The 12,601-nt window shown below is 42.1% G+C and overlaps 1 protein-coding gene across 5 annotated transcripts in view; it reads right to left on the bottom strand.

Moving 5' to 3' along the window:
* AKAP7 (A-kinase anchoring protein 7) overlaps positions 1–12,088 on the bottom strand; it is a 128,544-nt gene extending 116,456 nt beyond the window's left edge. For 2 of the 5 annotated variants that reach the window (XM_040965682.1, XM_040965683.1), the window contains exons 1-2: positions 12,070–12,088; positions 4,816–4,944 (exon numbers count right to left, since the gene is read on the bottom strand). In XM_040965682.1, coding sequence (XP_040821616.1) covers positions 4,816–4,944; positions 12,070–12,088 — 148 coding nt within the window. Of the gene's footprint in view, positions 1–4,815; positions 4,945–11,115; positions 11,705–12,069 lie in introns of those variants that run through there. The other 3 variants (XM_040965681.1, XM_040965684.1, XM_040965685.1) reach the window with 3 other exon arrangements.
* Between the last annotated feature and the right edge of the window lie 513 nt (positions 12,089–12,601).

Genomic DNA, 12,601 nt, shown 5'->3' with positions numbered 1-12,601 from the left:
ATGTGGGAGTCTCGGAAGAGGCTCCTGGTTCCTGGTTCCAGATCGGATCGGCTCTGGCCATTGCAGCCACTTGGGGAGTGAACAAGTGGATTGAAGATCTCTCTGTGTCTCCTACTTTCTGTAAAATCTGACTTTCCAGTAAAAATAAGTAAAAATCTTTTCAAAATATGATTTAAAAGATTCCAAAGGGCAACAGATTATGTATATGGTAGCTGTGGTTTATCATTCACTCAGACCACTTGTGCGATCTATAAACATGGAAAATGAGGAGTTCTTTAAAATGAAATATAATATCTCTTATGGACTGTATATTGGTTTAAATGGTAAATATCCTCCAAAGACACATGTTTTAAAGATCTAGTTCCCAAAGTATTCATGTTATTTATACTAAGATGGTAGAGAGAAACCATTACAGTACTTTCAGAGAAGGTGTTTGGCAAGGGACTAGATTGAACTGGGGCAAATATCAAATCATTGTACCTTTTTTAAGAAAGATTTATTTTTATGGGAAAGTCAGATATACAGAGAGGAGGAGAGACAGAGAGGAAGATCTTTCATCCGATGGTTCACTCCCCAAGTGGCCACAACAGCTGGAGCTGAGTCAATCCGAAGCCAGGAGCCAGGAGCTTTTCCAGGTCTCCCATGTGGGTGCAGGGTCCCAAGGCTTTGGGCCGTCCTCCACTGCTTTCCCAGGTCACAAACAGGGAGCTGGATGGGAAGTGTGGCTGCAAGGATTAGAACCAGTGCCCATATGGGATCCCAACGAGTGCAAGGCAAAGGCTTTAACCACTGCGCTGCCACACCGGACCCTAAATCACTGTAGCTTTACAGGAGAGAAAGACACATTTCCCTCTTGAAACATGATGTTCTACATCACCCCATGGGATCAAATCAAAATTGCCCACTTGATTGTAGACTGTGAAACTGAACTTTCACAACTTTTTGCCCAACTAAACCATTTCTCTCTTTTTAAAAAAATTATGTGTGTGTGTGTATACATACACATATACAGATATAGTGGCTGGCAATGTGGCATAGTAGGCTAAGCCTCTAACCTTTATTTATTTGTTTGAAAGGTTGAGTTACACAGAGTAGAGAGAAACAGAGAAAAAGATCTCTTTCATCTACTGGTTCACTCCCGAGACAAGTATAAGGGCTCAGGCTGCACCAGGCCAAATCCAGGTACCTAAATCTCCACCCAGGTCTCCCACATGTGTGGCAGAAGCCCAAGCACTCGGTCACTGCTTTACCGGGTGATTATCAGGAATCTGAATGGGAAATGGACTTCAGCTAGCACCCACTAGAGATGTCCCTGTCACAGGTGGCAGACCTTAAGACACTCGACCACAATGCCTGTCCCCTTTTCTTTTTTTTAAGATGGGCATCCCCCAGGTATTTTTTTATACTGAAAAGTTCATTAATACAACATTGAAAAGCAAATGTTCAAAAGCAAAACACAGGTTATATGAAGTAAAACTACAGTTTTAAGCATTAAGAAAATTCCCAGTACCCCTCCTCTTACATTTTATTGCCTAATTTAAAATACAAGGTTAATTCCATGTGAGGATATTGAGACTCCAACAGTTATCAACCTGTCCTGCGGAAGTAAGCACTCTACCAATGGGAAGGGGGGAGAGCAGGGGCTGCTGGGAAGGTAACTGTGCTGAGGCCATTCCCGAGGAGTCTGTACTAGAGAACCACAGGACATTTTCTAACAATCTCATTAGTGCATTTACTTGTCTGAGAACTTAAAAACTGCACATCCCATGGAGAAATCACACATTCTAGACCTGTGGCACATCATGTGTAAGAGAAGCCTGGACAAGTTCCTAGGATCGTGTCAAGAGCTCTCTGAGGTTAACGTAGCCCAGGACGGAACTATCTGTGCAATTTCGTTGGTATGAAATAGAACAAGTATGTTTAAATCCATCAGTTCATGATTATACTAAAAAGAAAGTAAGCCAGAAACTCACAGGTCACCTGTGGAAGCTTCTGTAGAAGTATTATTTTAAATATCTAAAGATTAAGGGGAAAACGTTAAACACTTGTCCTCGCTTTTTCTTAAAACCAGTTACACAGGAAATGAAACAGTTAAACAAGGTTAAAGTTCATCTTTAAAAATATGCAGCCAATGAATGCAAGAGGATTGAGTTAGCGGAATGACTGTCTATGACAGCTACCCATTCAACTTTCAGACATAACAGTAACTCCTCCTGGGCTCTGGATGGCAGGATGGGTGCTGGCTCTCTAATAAGACCCACGACACTTCCCTTGTAAAGAGCAGAAATTCACCAAGGTCCCAGTCAAACACGCACTAATGCTGGATTTTCTCCTAAAACAGGACCCAAAGGGAGACAAAGATGTACCCAGGTTGTATTGCTTCCTCACCAGTTATCTCTAAAAACTTTTTCTTAACTTTTATTTTGAAATTTTGTCTCTAACAGACTCTTATATTCCAATGTATGTTTAGTTCTAGTATCTACAGTGTAGTAGATCTAATATTCTAATATATAACTCTAATAAAATATTCTTCTTACAAAGCTAACCAGCAAAGGTTGTAAAGACCCATTCCAGCTAACCAGACCTCATGTCACCTAAACTCACTTAAAAGCTAACACACTGGCAGCTTATGGACACTGAACTAAGCATCCCAGCAGTTTTCTCACTGGCAAAGATTCCCTTCTCACAATGCCCTTGTTAGCACTCTTTTCCTCCTCACTATGCCAAAATTTCTATTGGCAAGACTTCTTTGGCAGATAACTCAGTTTCCATTCGCCAAAGAAAACTGAAGGAACCACAGGCAACTAGCACAACCTGATAACTTGGGTATCTACTGCAGGCCAGTGGAGTGACAAGGTACCAAACACAAAAGAAAGCCTAATCGAGTTCATTCATACCACAAGTTGGCTATTTTTTATTTGGGGCAGAAAAACTATTATTATATATATATTAAGGCTTAATGGCTAACAAGAAAACACTTGGGTTTTTTTTTTACATTTCTATTTAAAACTTCACAAAAATTAGTAGTTTCCCATTTGCAAAGGATTTTGCCACTTGGTCCTTGTTGTTTTAGTAACCTCATCATAAAAATGAGACAGTAAGTTGTTCCTGAAAAGCTAAGAGGTATATTGCAAATATTTTATAAATATGTTAACTATTTTTTGCACATATATCTCTGTTGACAGCAACAGTATGAGGTAAGTGGGAGGGAATTACTATCCACATTTTACAGTTAAAGAAGCCCAGTTTACAGTTTAAATGTCCAAAGTCAAATGAGCAAAAAAGGAAATAACTAAAACTTAAAACACAGTTTCCTGTTTACTTCCCATGTGTACACTGGAGCTTGAAATTTGAAATCTGTGTTCTCGTGAATCTAACCCAAATCCAAAACACTTTTAACTTATGAAGATCTGGACTATGAAAAAGTGGCGTATCACCACAGAGTTAAAACAGGCTTCTATGACTGGCCCGGGCCTCTGATATACATGGATAACCTCATCTCTTTGGTAAAATATATATACGCCACTGCAGGAAAACAATCCTAGTCATATGAAGCACGCCCCGGTCCCCAGACGCCCAAACACTGAAAAAGCAGCTCACTGTCAGAACAAGAATGGAAAACACGCCCCAAAACTACTTCCTTGCTTCTCTCTAGTCCCTTAGACTTCTCATCAGCACAGCTGTAAGGATGCCATGGCTATGGAACTCCTATTTGCTCTCCAGGATTCTGAAAGTGTCTTGCTTTTACCCTCCAAACCTCTGAACAGCCTTCCTGGGCACCCTCCTCCCCCACGCATCCTGCATGGCAGCTGCCTTATGAAATTATGGCTGTTAATGTGTTGGCTTTCTAATAAGCTCCGGCCTGCTTGACAGCCAAGGACTCATGGCACAATTCCTGGCATTTTCCAGGAATCCAATCAATAGTCCTCCAAGAAATGACTAAAGAATCAGGAATCATAGATACTGTAACTGGTGCCTTTCAACTGTACGGATTTAGTGAATGTACTTAATTTCTGTAAGTTTCCATTTTCTCAAAATGAAGAGACTGAATTAAATAAAGTCTCATGAAGCCTGAAGTCATGATAACAACCTATCAAGTCACAATGAAGCTTCACGTAAAACAACAAGCGAGAGGCAGAGAGTACATCAGCAATAAATACTTGTGTTGAACACATTGATGCTTTCCTTTGTTTTGCTATTCACAAGCGTAACAGCCCAATCTGTCACATTTACAGCGGAGGCAACCCCAAACATAACATATGCTATTATTTTTTATGACATGAAATTTAGATTTGGATATTTATATAGTTTCAGCAGATTGTCAAACAAGTAATCATTTAGTCTTTCTAAACTATATGAGCTCTCGAGGACTGAACTGATCTAGTAATGCCAATAATGGAAAGTTCTGTTGGGCACCAGGAGGGCAGGTCAGTGCCTGTCTTATTCACTGATAGATCCTCCAAAGGCCTAGACAAGCAGTGTCTATCAGTCAGGAAGAAGCTGTCAGACGATGGGGTATTGTTGAGATTGCCACTGGCTCCAGATAAGCTGAAAGAGGCGCTAAGCCATCAGATGATCTCACCCACGATTTTCAGAAGCAGCTCATAAACTACAGAATGATTGGACCCCAAATTTGTTGTGCTGCCTTCATATATTCCATGGCAGGTTTGACAACAGAGACACAGATCATAATTAACAACCAAAATTCAAAATATGACATGTATTTAAAATCAATGTTTTAATTAAAGTACTACATATAATTACATTTATTATTTGTTTTTCCTCAGTAAATACTTATGAGAATAAAGTACTTACTTTCACAAGCATCTTTAATATCTACTGTAGCAAATGGCATGTCTATCAAAGAATCCACAGTATCCATTTCAAATTCTTCTGATATTTCCTTTCTTGACACATTTTCATCCTCATTGGGATTTACTCCTCCTTTAATATATCACAAGAGAAATTTGTATTATTTAACTTACTTTTCAGCTCACATCCTAAACAAAACTACTCAACTGAATTCAATGTTACTAAGTGTTAAGAAATTTATAATTCCATTCAAATATATTGTAAATCTATCTACATTAGCATTATTCATACACTGGTATATATTTTCTACATCCACTTTCATATTAAACAAACATCTAAAGCTTGAATAACTTTCTAGAGCACAGCATCCAACTCAAGGCACAATAAAAACTGATGAATAACTTTCAAGGTTACCTGCAGTTGTGTTTTTCTTAATAAAACTGCACTTTTTCCACATACCTTTTGAAAATACACTCGATCTTTTCACATTGGTTTTTGAATAGACCATTTCTAGATTCTCATTTGTATAAGCTATGACTTTTTTCTTGAAGAGACTTTTAAACTGTTTCCATTGTCATACTTAACATTTTAAATTCAGTTTAAAATATGTGACTCTAAACATGCTTTTCTGGAATTTCAATTATTAAAAAACAAATGATCAGTTGCCTCCTTAGCGCAGTAGGCAGCGTGTCAGTCTCATAAAAAACAAATGATCTTACAATTTCCCTAAGTGCTCTTTCATGGTCATATACCAATACTAAATCCCCATTTATTATTTAGTTTTTGTTTTATTTTCTTGTTCTGGGTGAGAAAACAATGTGTCTCGGGTGGAAGGTAAAGGAAAACAGGTATCTGTTTAAACTAAGACAGTTATTTGCTAAATCTACCAGCTGGTGGTTTCCCCACTACCATTATCTTTGGTGATAGAGACAAATAGTGAAACTACCATTGAAAATAATCCTGGGATATTTACAATAAGATTTACTAAGAACTAATTTATAACTCAAGATACTTCAATACTCATCTATTTGAATCTATTATATCGCTCTATTTTCAAATATAATTCCAACAAAACACTTTCACATACAAGTAATAAATACTATGGTAGGCCATAATCAATCACAAAAAAGCCTATGTGTTGGCACAAGTGTGTGGGTTAAGCTACCACTTGTTTTAGTCACGGCTTGGGCTGCTTGCATCCCGTAACAGTGTACTAGTTCTCGGTTTCTGACCCAGCTTCCTGCTAAGAAGCACCTGTAATGCAACAGATGACAGTCAAGCACCTGGGTCCCTGCCAGCCAAGTAGGACATCTGGTTTGACTTCTGGATCCTTGCTTTGATCTGACCCAGTTATAGCTGTTACAGCATCTGAGGAATGGACCACTGGATGGAAGCTATCTCTCCATCTCTTTCTGTATCTGCCTTTCAAATAAAAATCAAAATGGATATTTATCTTTGAGCTAAATTTTGCTTGCTTTGACTTGAGTCATCTCTATTACTGTTCATATTATGTGAGCAAACAGAATTCCCTTCTGTTTTTTAGAATCTGCTGAAATAAACTAACAATGAACAGATTTACAAGAGAAAAGGGCCAACTTATTCATGTAAAACTACATAGGAACTGCCCAGAGCACAAAATTCAACAGAAGGGCCAGATGGTTGCAGCTTAAGTACCCTCTTCATAGGGAAGAAAGGTATGCGTAGGCAATTTTAAAGAATAGGTAAATTATTTTTGCATAGGACGAAGGAATCAGAACAGTTGACGGCCCAGAACAACATCCCTCTGCACTCTGAAGGAGGTAGTCACCCATCTTGGGAAGGTGAAACACACTGGGAAGAAAGGCTATCTTGCTAGGCAAATGAAAACTCAACCCTCAGGACAGATCACCTCATCAAGGCAGGTGTGATGACAATGATCTCAGTGACTACTTCCTCAAGCTAACAAAATTTCAGGAACAGAAACCAAGACAAGTGCATTCCTTAGAAATACCTAAGAGAACCTGAAACGAAGAGACCCTGATGTTTTTTTTTTGGGGGGGGGGGAGCAAACAGGAAAACTGGATTAGAGACAACCAGTGGTGGCAGAGGAAGCAGTGGCAGAGAATCCTTAAGCCTGCTTCTTTGGATCAAAGTCCTCCGCATGTTCATACTTGGGAGCACTGAGTTTTCAGTTATAGCATTTTTAAAGATTTATTTTTATTATTTTTTCATTGGAAAGGCGGATATACAGAGAGTCCAATTCAATGCCCCCCAAAAGTAATACTGTGTACTTAATAGTGGTACTATTTATATTACAGTTGAAATTTTAGGGTGCTGAGGTATAATCCATCAAGCTGCACATCCTATACTGCAGTGCCAGTTACTCTATTTCCAATCCAACTCCTTCCTAACGTGCTAGGAAGTAACACATGACGGCTCGGGTACTTGAGTTCCTGCCACTCACGGAGCAGACCTGGAGGGATTTCCAAGCCACTGTTCAAACTGATCCAGCCCTAGCTGCTGCAGCCACTTTGGGGAATTAAGCAGCATCTCTGTCTCTTCCTCTCTTCTATCACTCTTTCAAATAAATATTTTTTAAAACAAAACAGTGAGAACCATGTACATAAATTAAAAAAAAAATTAGGGAGTGCCTGAGTGCCTGAAATATAAAGTATCTAACAAATGAGCATATTCATAAACTTATAAGCATTTGAAAAGTATGAGCATAAATCAAGTGTCTTTCAGTCTTCACACAGTTTAGACTTAAACATGAGGAGATCAAATAGACATCAAACAGACTTATGGACACAGGCTGTTACACATAAAGGATCATCACTGACCATGCCAATCACACATAAAAAGCTAGCACTAAGAGTATGTGTGCACTAAAATATGAACCAGGCTGAATAAAAAATCAAAGAGATGAAACCTAACTGCTGTTTTTTCTCTATTCTCAAGCGAAGAATTTGGTGACATGAAACGAATCCATTTAAAACAGACATCAATACTAGCTAGCTTCCAAGTCTATGTGCCACTCACAAATAAGGATTGCTGGCAACATTTGGAACGCAGGAAACTGACTTCTGAAAACTCCAATGAGACATTTTGAAAGAAAGGAGGAAATTCTTTTTAAGTAAAAAAGTTCTGGATATAGTCTAACTTTTACAGTTCATCCTGGGCTCAAACAGCAAACATGAGTGATTCTGGTTATAGCTAGGGAGATTAGGGCAGTAACAAGGGTGATGACGGTAACTGCACACTAACAGGCACTGAAAGCCTTCAGAAAATTACCAGCCTCAGGGCCCCATTCAGTGCTAAGCATACTGAACTCTCTAGGGATCAAGCCATGCTTGGATTCCTTAGAGTCCCACAGAGAAGCACATGTTGTACCACGTTAGATCACTGCAGTTGGATACAGGAATCCCAGATCAGGTCCAGATCCAACTAACACCTGGGAGAACAGCAGAAGACAGCCCAAGTGCTTAGGTCCCTATCGCCCACTTAGGGCACCAACATGGAGTCCCGAGCTCCTGGATTCAGCCTGGCCCTGTGTTAGCCATTGTGGCCATTTAGGGATGAAAGCTCGCTTTCACGTGCTCTCTCTCTCTCTCTCCTTCTCTCGCTCCACCCCTGCCTTTCAAGTTAATAAACAAAGTCAAAAATAAAGTCGTAAGAGTGACTCCAATGTACAAGGGGGCGTTTTTCCTCAAAGGTCCCCTTCCACTTCTCCAGTTCCTGATTCTAGAGCAGACTAAAGACTGTGTCAATGGATGAGAACAACCAACTGCAAAGGCAAAACTCAGATCAGACTTCCATTTCATCGGGGAAAATGGACCTGATTCTGTGGCCTGCAATTGACAATACAATCTCCCCAGGCAATGCATTATGTTACAGACATTCACTTGTCTGTCCTGCATTGGACTCCATGATCAAAGCGACCTTATAATTTACTACTGAAACCAGAACACTTTTGAAAATGAATGGGGGAACTTTCCATAATTTCACCCTAGCATAAGAGTGGTACCCTACTTCTTTAAGGGCCTTGCCTTAGTCTCCTTTGAGCTACTGTTTCTATAGGTGCTCAATAAATTTTTGCTAAGTATACTTCTGGAGTGCTTAATAAATCATTCAGGTTACACTGCAATGCAACTATGTCAATGCCCACTAAAAATAATGTTCAGTGTTTACCATTAGTCTAGTATTATCACATCTGCTGCATTTCCACTGGATGAATAACACAAAGGGACAAACAGCCCATTTGACATAAAAATAAATATTAAAATATAGCATGACTTGCCCAACATTATTTATACTGCTAAATAAAGCATAATAAACTCAAAGGTAATGTTACATCAGAATTGACAGAATTCTAACCAGCTTCCTGAAATGCAGCCGCAACAGCTCAAGTAACTGCGTTCCTGCCACCTACCCGGGACACCTGGACTGAGGGCCAAGCTTCTTGCTGGGCCCTAGGCCAACTCTGTGGTTAAGGGATTTGGGTAGCGAGCCAGCACATAAGAGCTGTGAGTGTGTGTCTTTTCTGTCTGCCACTCAAATTTTTAAAAAATAATCAAAATAAAAATAAATAATGAAGGAGTATAGAATGTGAAACACAAACTATTTGCTATTAAATCATAGAATAACTGAGGCAATTTCTAGACAGGACTTGTTCACTCAAAAGGAAAAAAAGAAAAAGAAAAAGAGTGCCACTGTCAAGTGAAGTCTTCAAAGAACTGCTAGTTGGCTGTTCCGTGAAATAATCGTTCGCGCTTTCGCACACGGAGAATCTGCCTCCATTTATCAAAGCTCTAGCATTTGGACAAAGGTTCATCAGAAACAAGAACCATTTGGCCTTTTGGAAAGTTGTTCTAAAATAACCAACCCTTAAGTAAAGCACCTCAACTACGTTCAGACCACATTTAATTAAGCCTTAAGTGTTTTTAAGTCTCCTAAAATTTGGTCAAACTGTAGTTAAAGTTTCCCCTTTTGTGCAAACCTGAAGAAAAAGTACACAACTAATTGCATTGCTAACATCAACATGCAGTGGACACTAGCTCATGGTGAAAGTTGAATTCTGAGCCAGGCACTTCAGAGTAACGTGATTAAATCACATGCCCATGCCATTAGCAAATACTCATTTTACAGACTTGTAATCAAGGAACTAACAAGTTATGGGACTGGAGTTTGAACCCAAGCACTCCATGACTTACCCTTCCCAGCACCCTGCCAGGCCTGCACTGTAACCTGAGCTGCTGCTTTCAGAAAGCAATAGGGAATCCTGGGGAGCCTGTCAGTGCTTGCTCTAACCTAGGGCTGTCTATCACGTGTGTCCAAACAGACTAGACTGACCACAGATTTGCTTAAACCAATGGCATCAAAAAAAGAAGTGTAAAAACTTACTAAACAAGGAAATGGTTAAACAAAACATATTCACTCCCAAGACGACTTTGACTACTGGTTATGGCAACTGCAACAAGGGCAAAGAGCTTTACAGCAAATATTTTTTAAAAGTTAATCCAAGGGCCCGGCGCGGTGGCCTAGCTGCTAAAGTCCTTGCCTTGAACACGCCAGGATCCCATATGGGCCCCAGTTCCAATCCCGGCAGCTCCACTTCCTATCTAGCTCCCTGCTTGTGGCCTGGGAAAGCAATCGAAGCCTTGGGACCCTGCACCCACATAGGAGACCTGGAGGAAGTTCCTGGCTCCTGGCTTCAAATAGGGACTGCACCGGCCATTGTGGTCACTTGGGGAGTGAATCATTGGATGGAAGATCTTCCTCTCTATCTCTCCTCTCTGTGTATCTGACTTTGCAATAAAAATAAATAAATCTTTTTTTAAAAAGTTCTTCCATAATTGCATCTGCTCCATGAGTTGCAATTATGTAGGGGAAAGCTAAAGGATATAGATTAACCGTAAAGCTGGCACAGCTAAATGAAATATATTTGTATGTTTCCCATTTCCTCTATTCGAATGCTTTTGGATATGACTTTTATAAGAAAAACAGCTTCTCACATGTCAAAGATACATTATAAAACCATGTATGTAAACATAAGCTAACACTCTGATACAGCTGCATTTCAGGATATGACTGAGGTCCGATCACGTCAGCTATGATACACGGTTGGCCTGTTGGCACGCCAAGCACAAGTTTTCTCTTTGGGCAACAAAATACAATCTTATTCAGCTTCATCTCTCTCCAATCGCTTTGCCGGGTTAAAGCTTTACAAAAGGCCATCCACTAGTGGTGGCTTAGTTAATAAAAATGGTAGCTTCCTGCATCTGGATGGATGTTGAGAAGTATTTGCTACTCAGCCAGTCACCTGACCTCCACTCTCTGGTTTTTTCCTCATCAAAAAGAATCAAAGGAGTACAATCCAAATTACTGAGGAGAAATGGACAACACTGTAATATCTGAAAAGGAAGGAAAAGAGGAGATAACTTTCCGAATCACTTTAAACCTCCTTAATACAGCATGCATACTGAAAAGACCCGACTGTCCTAGGTACACTGACAGGATCCTGAATTGCAAGGGCAGTGGCAGCGCAAGTACTGAGATGTAACTTTCGCTTTCACAACGCCCTTCCTAGGATGCAGCTCCCTAATTCACTGGTTAGGCACCTGCCCAGGAGCCCTTCATCATCCTATTGGCACTACCCATTGTTGTGTAAGTTTCCTCTAATTGGTTCTTGATCCCTTTCACCAGATCCCGCCCTCGCTCGGCCCACACAGTTCACTTTGCCGCCACTGCTGACCCAAGTCGGAAATCCACTCTGGGAGCTAGGAAAGCCTGGGCGCCACTTTTAAATCGGTCGTTTCCAACCCGGAATAAAATCCTACACGAAACGGTCTGCCAATTCGAGGATTTCGATTCTCATCATAGAAAATAAAATGGAGATGGTTCTGGGTTTGGGTTACTACGCCAAAACCTCTGGGGTCGAATGTGTTGGCAAGAACTCACTGGCGTAAAGGAACGCGAGAACAGAAAAGGGAAAACAAACGTGAAATGGGGCAGGCTTCACACGCCTCGCCTCCAGTCGCATCAACGCGTGCCTTAAAACTCCGCGGCCCAGGCAGCACCGTTCCCAAAGCGCATTCACCAGCACCGCTCCCCAGTGCTACACCGAGTCCCCGCAGAGGGAGAAACGCGACCCGAGCGAGCGTGGCCGCCGGGGGTCGGGCTCGCCACAGCCCCGGCCCGCCACAGGCCCGGCCCTCCGGGAGGCCGAGCACCGCGCCGGCTCCGACCGCCCCGGGCCCGCCGGGCAGCCAGCCGCCTCACCCGCTCCGGGCTGCTCCATGGTCGCGGTGCGCGGAGGCCGTGCGTCCCGGCGGGCTGAGGCGGCACGGAGACGCCGGCAGCCGGAGGGGCCGAGCGGGAAGCGGCGGCCTACGGACGCCCGCAGCCCCCGCGGCAGCAGCAGCCGTAAAAGCGCCATGGCCCCGGCTGCGCGCCGGAAGGGGCCGGCCCGGCCTGCGGCGGGACCCGGATTGCGGCGGGCGCCGCCGGGCGGGCGGGAGCGGGCGGGAGCGCGGCCTGGCCCTGCGAGCCGGGCGGCCTCCGATGGCCTCTGGCAGCCCTCAGCTATTTCCTGTGGCGCGGCCTTTCCCGTCCCACGCTTTGAGGGGCGAGATCGGGGCCGCCTGGAAACATTCCTTTGGCCTGGTGTCTCCTGAGAACGCCTGTGTTTAGTTTTTGCCGAGAGCTTTGAAAACATCGAGTTCTGATTGCGACATCGGAAGATCGGGATGTTCAAAAAACGAGGCGTTGGACATCTGTGTAAGGAGATATTTACTTAGAGTACGCATTTGAA

The sequence above is a fragment of the Ochotona curzoniae genome, unplaced genomic scaffold, assembly GCF_017591425.1.
Source record: "Ochotona curzoniae isolate NIBS_2020 unplaced genomic scaffold, NIBS_Ocur_1.0 scaffold_3890, whole genome shotgun sequence".
In the NCBI taxonomy this organism is placed as follows: domain Eukaryota; kingdom Metazoa; phylum Chordata; class Mammalia; order Lagomorpha; family Ochotonidae; genus Ochotona; species Ochotona curzoniae.
Note: the sequence above shows the minus strand (reverse complement) of the source record. Positions and strands in the feature narration are given on the sequence as shown.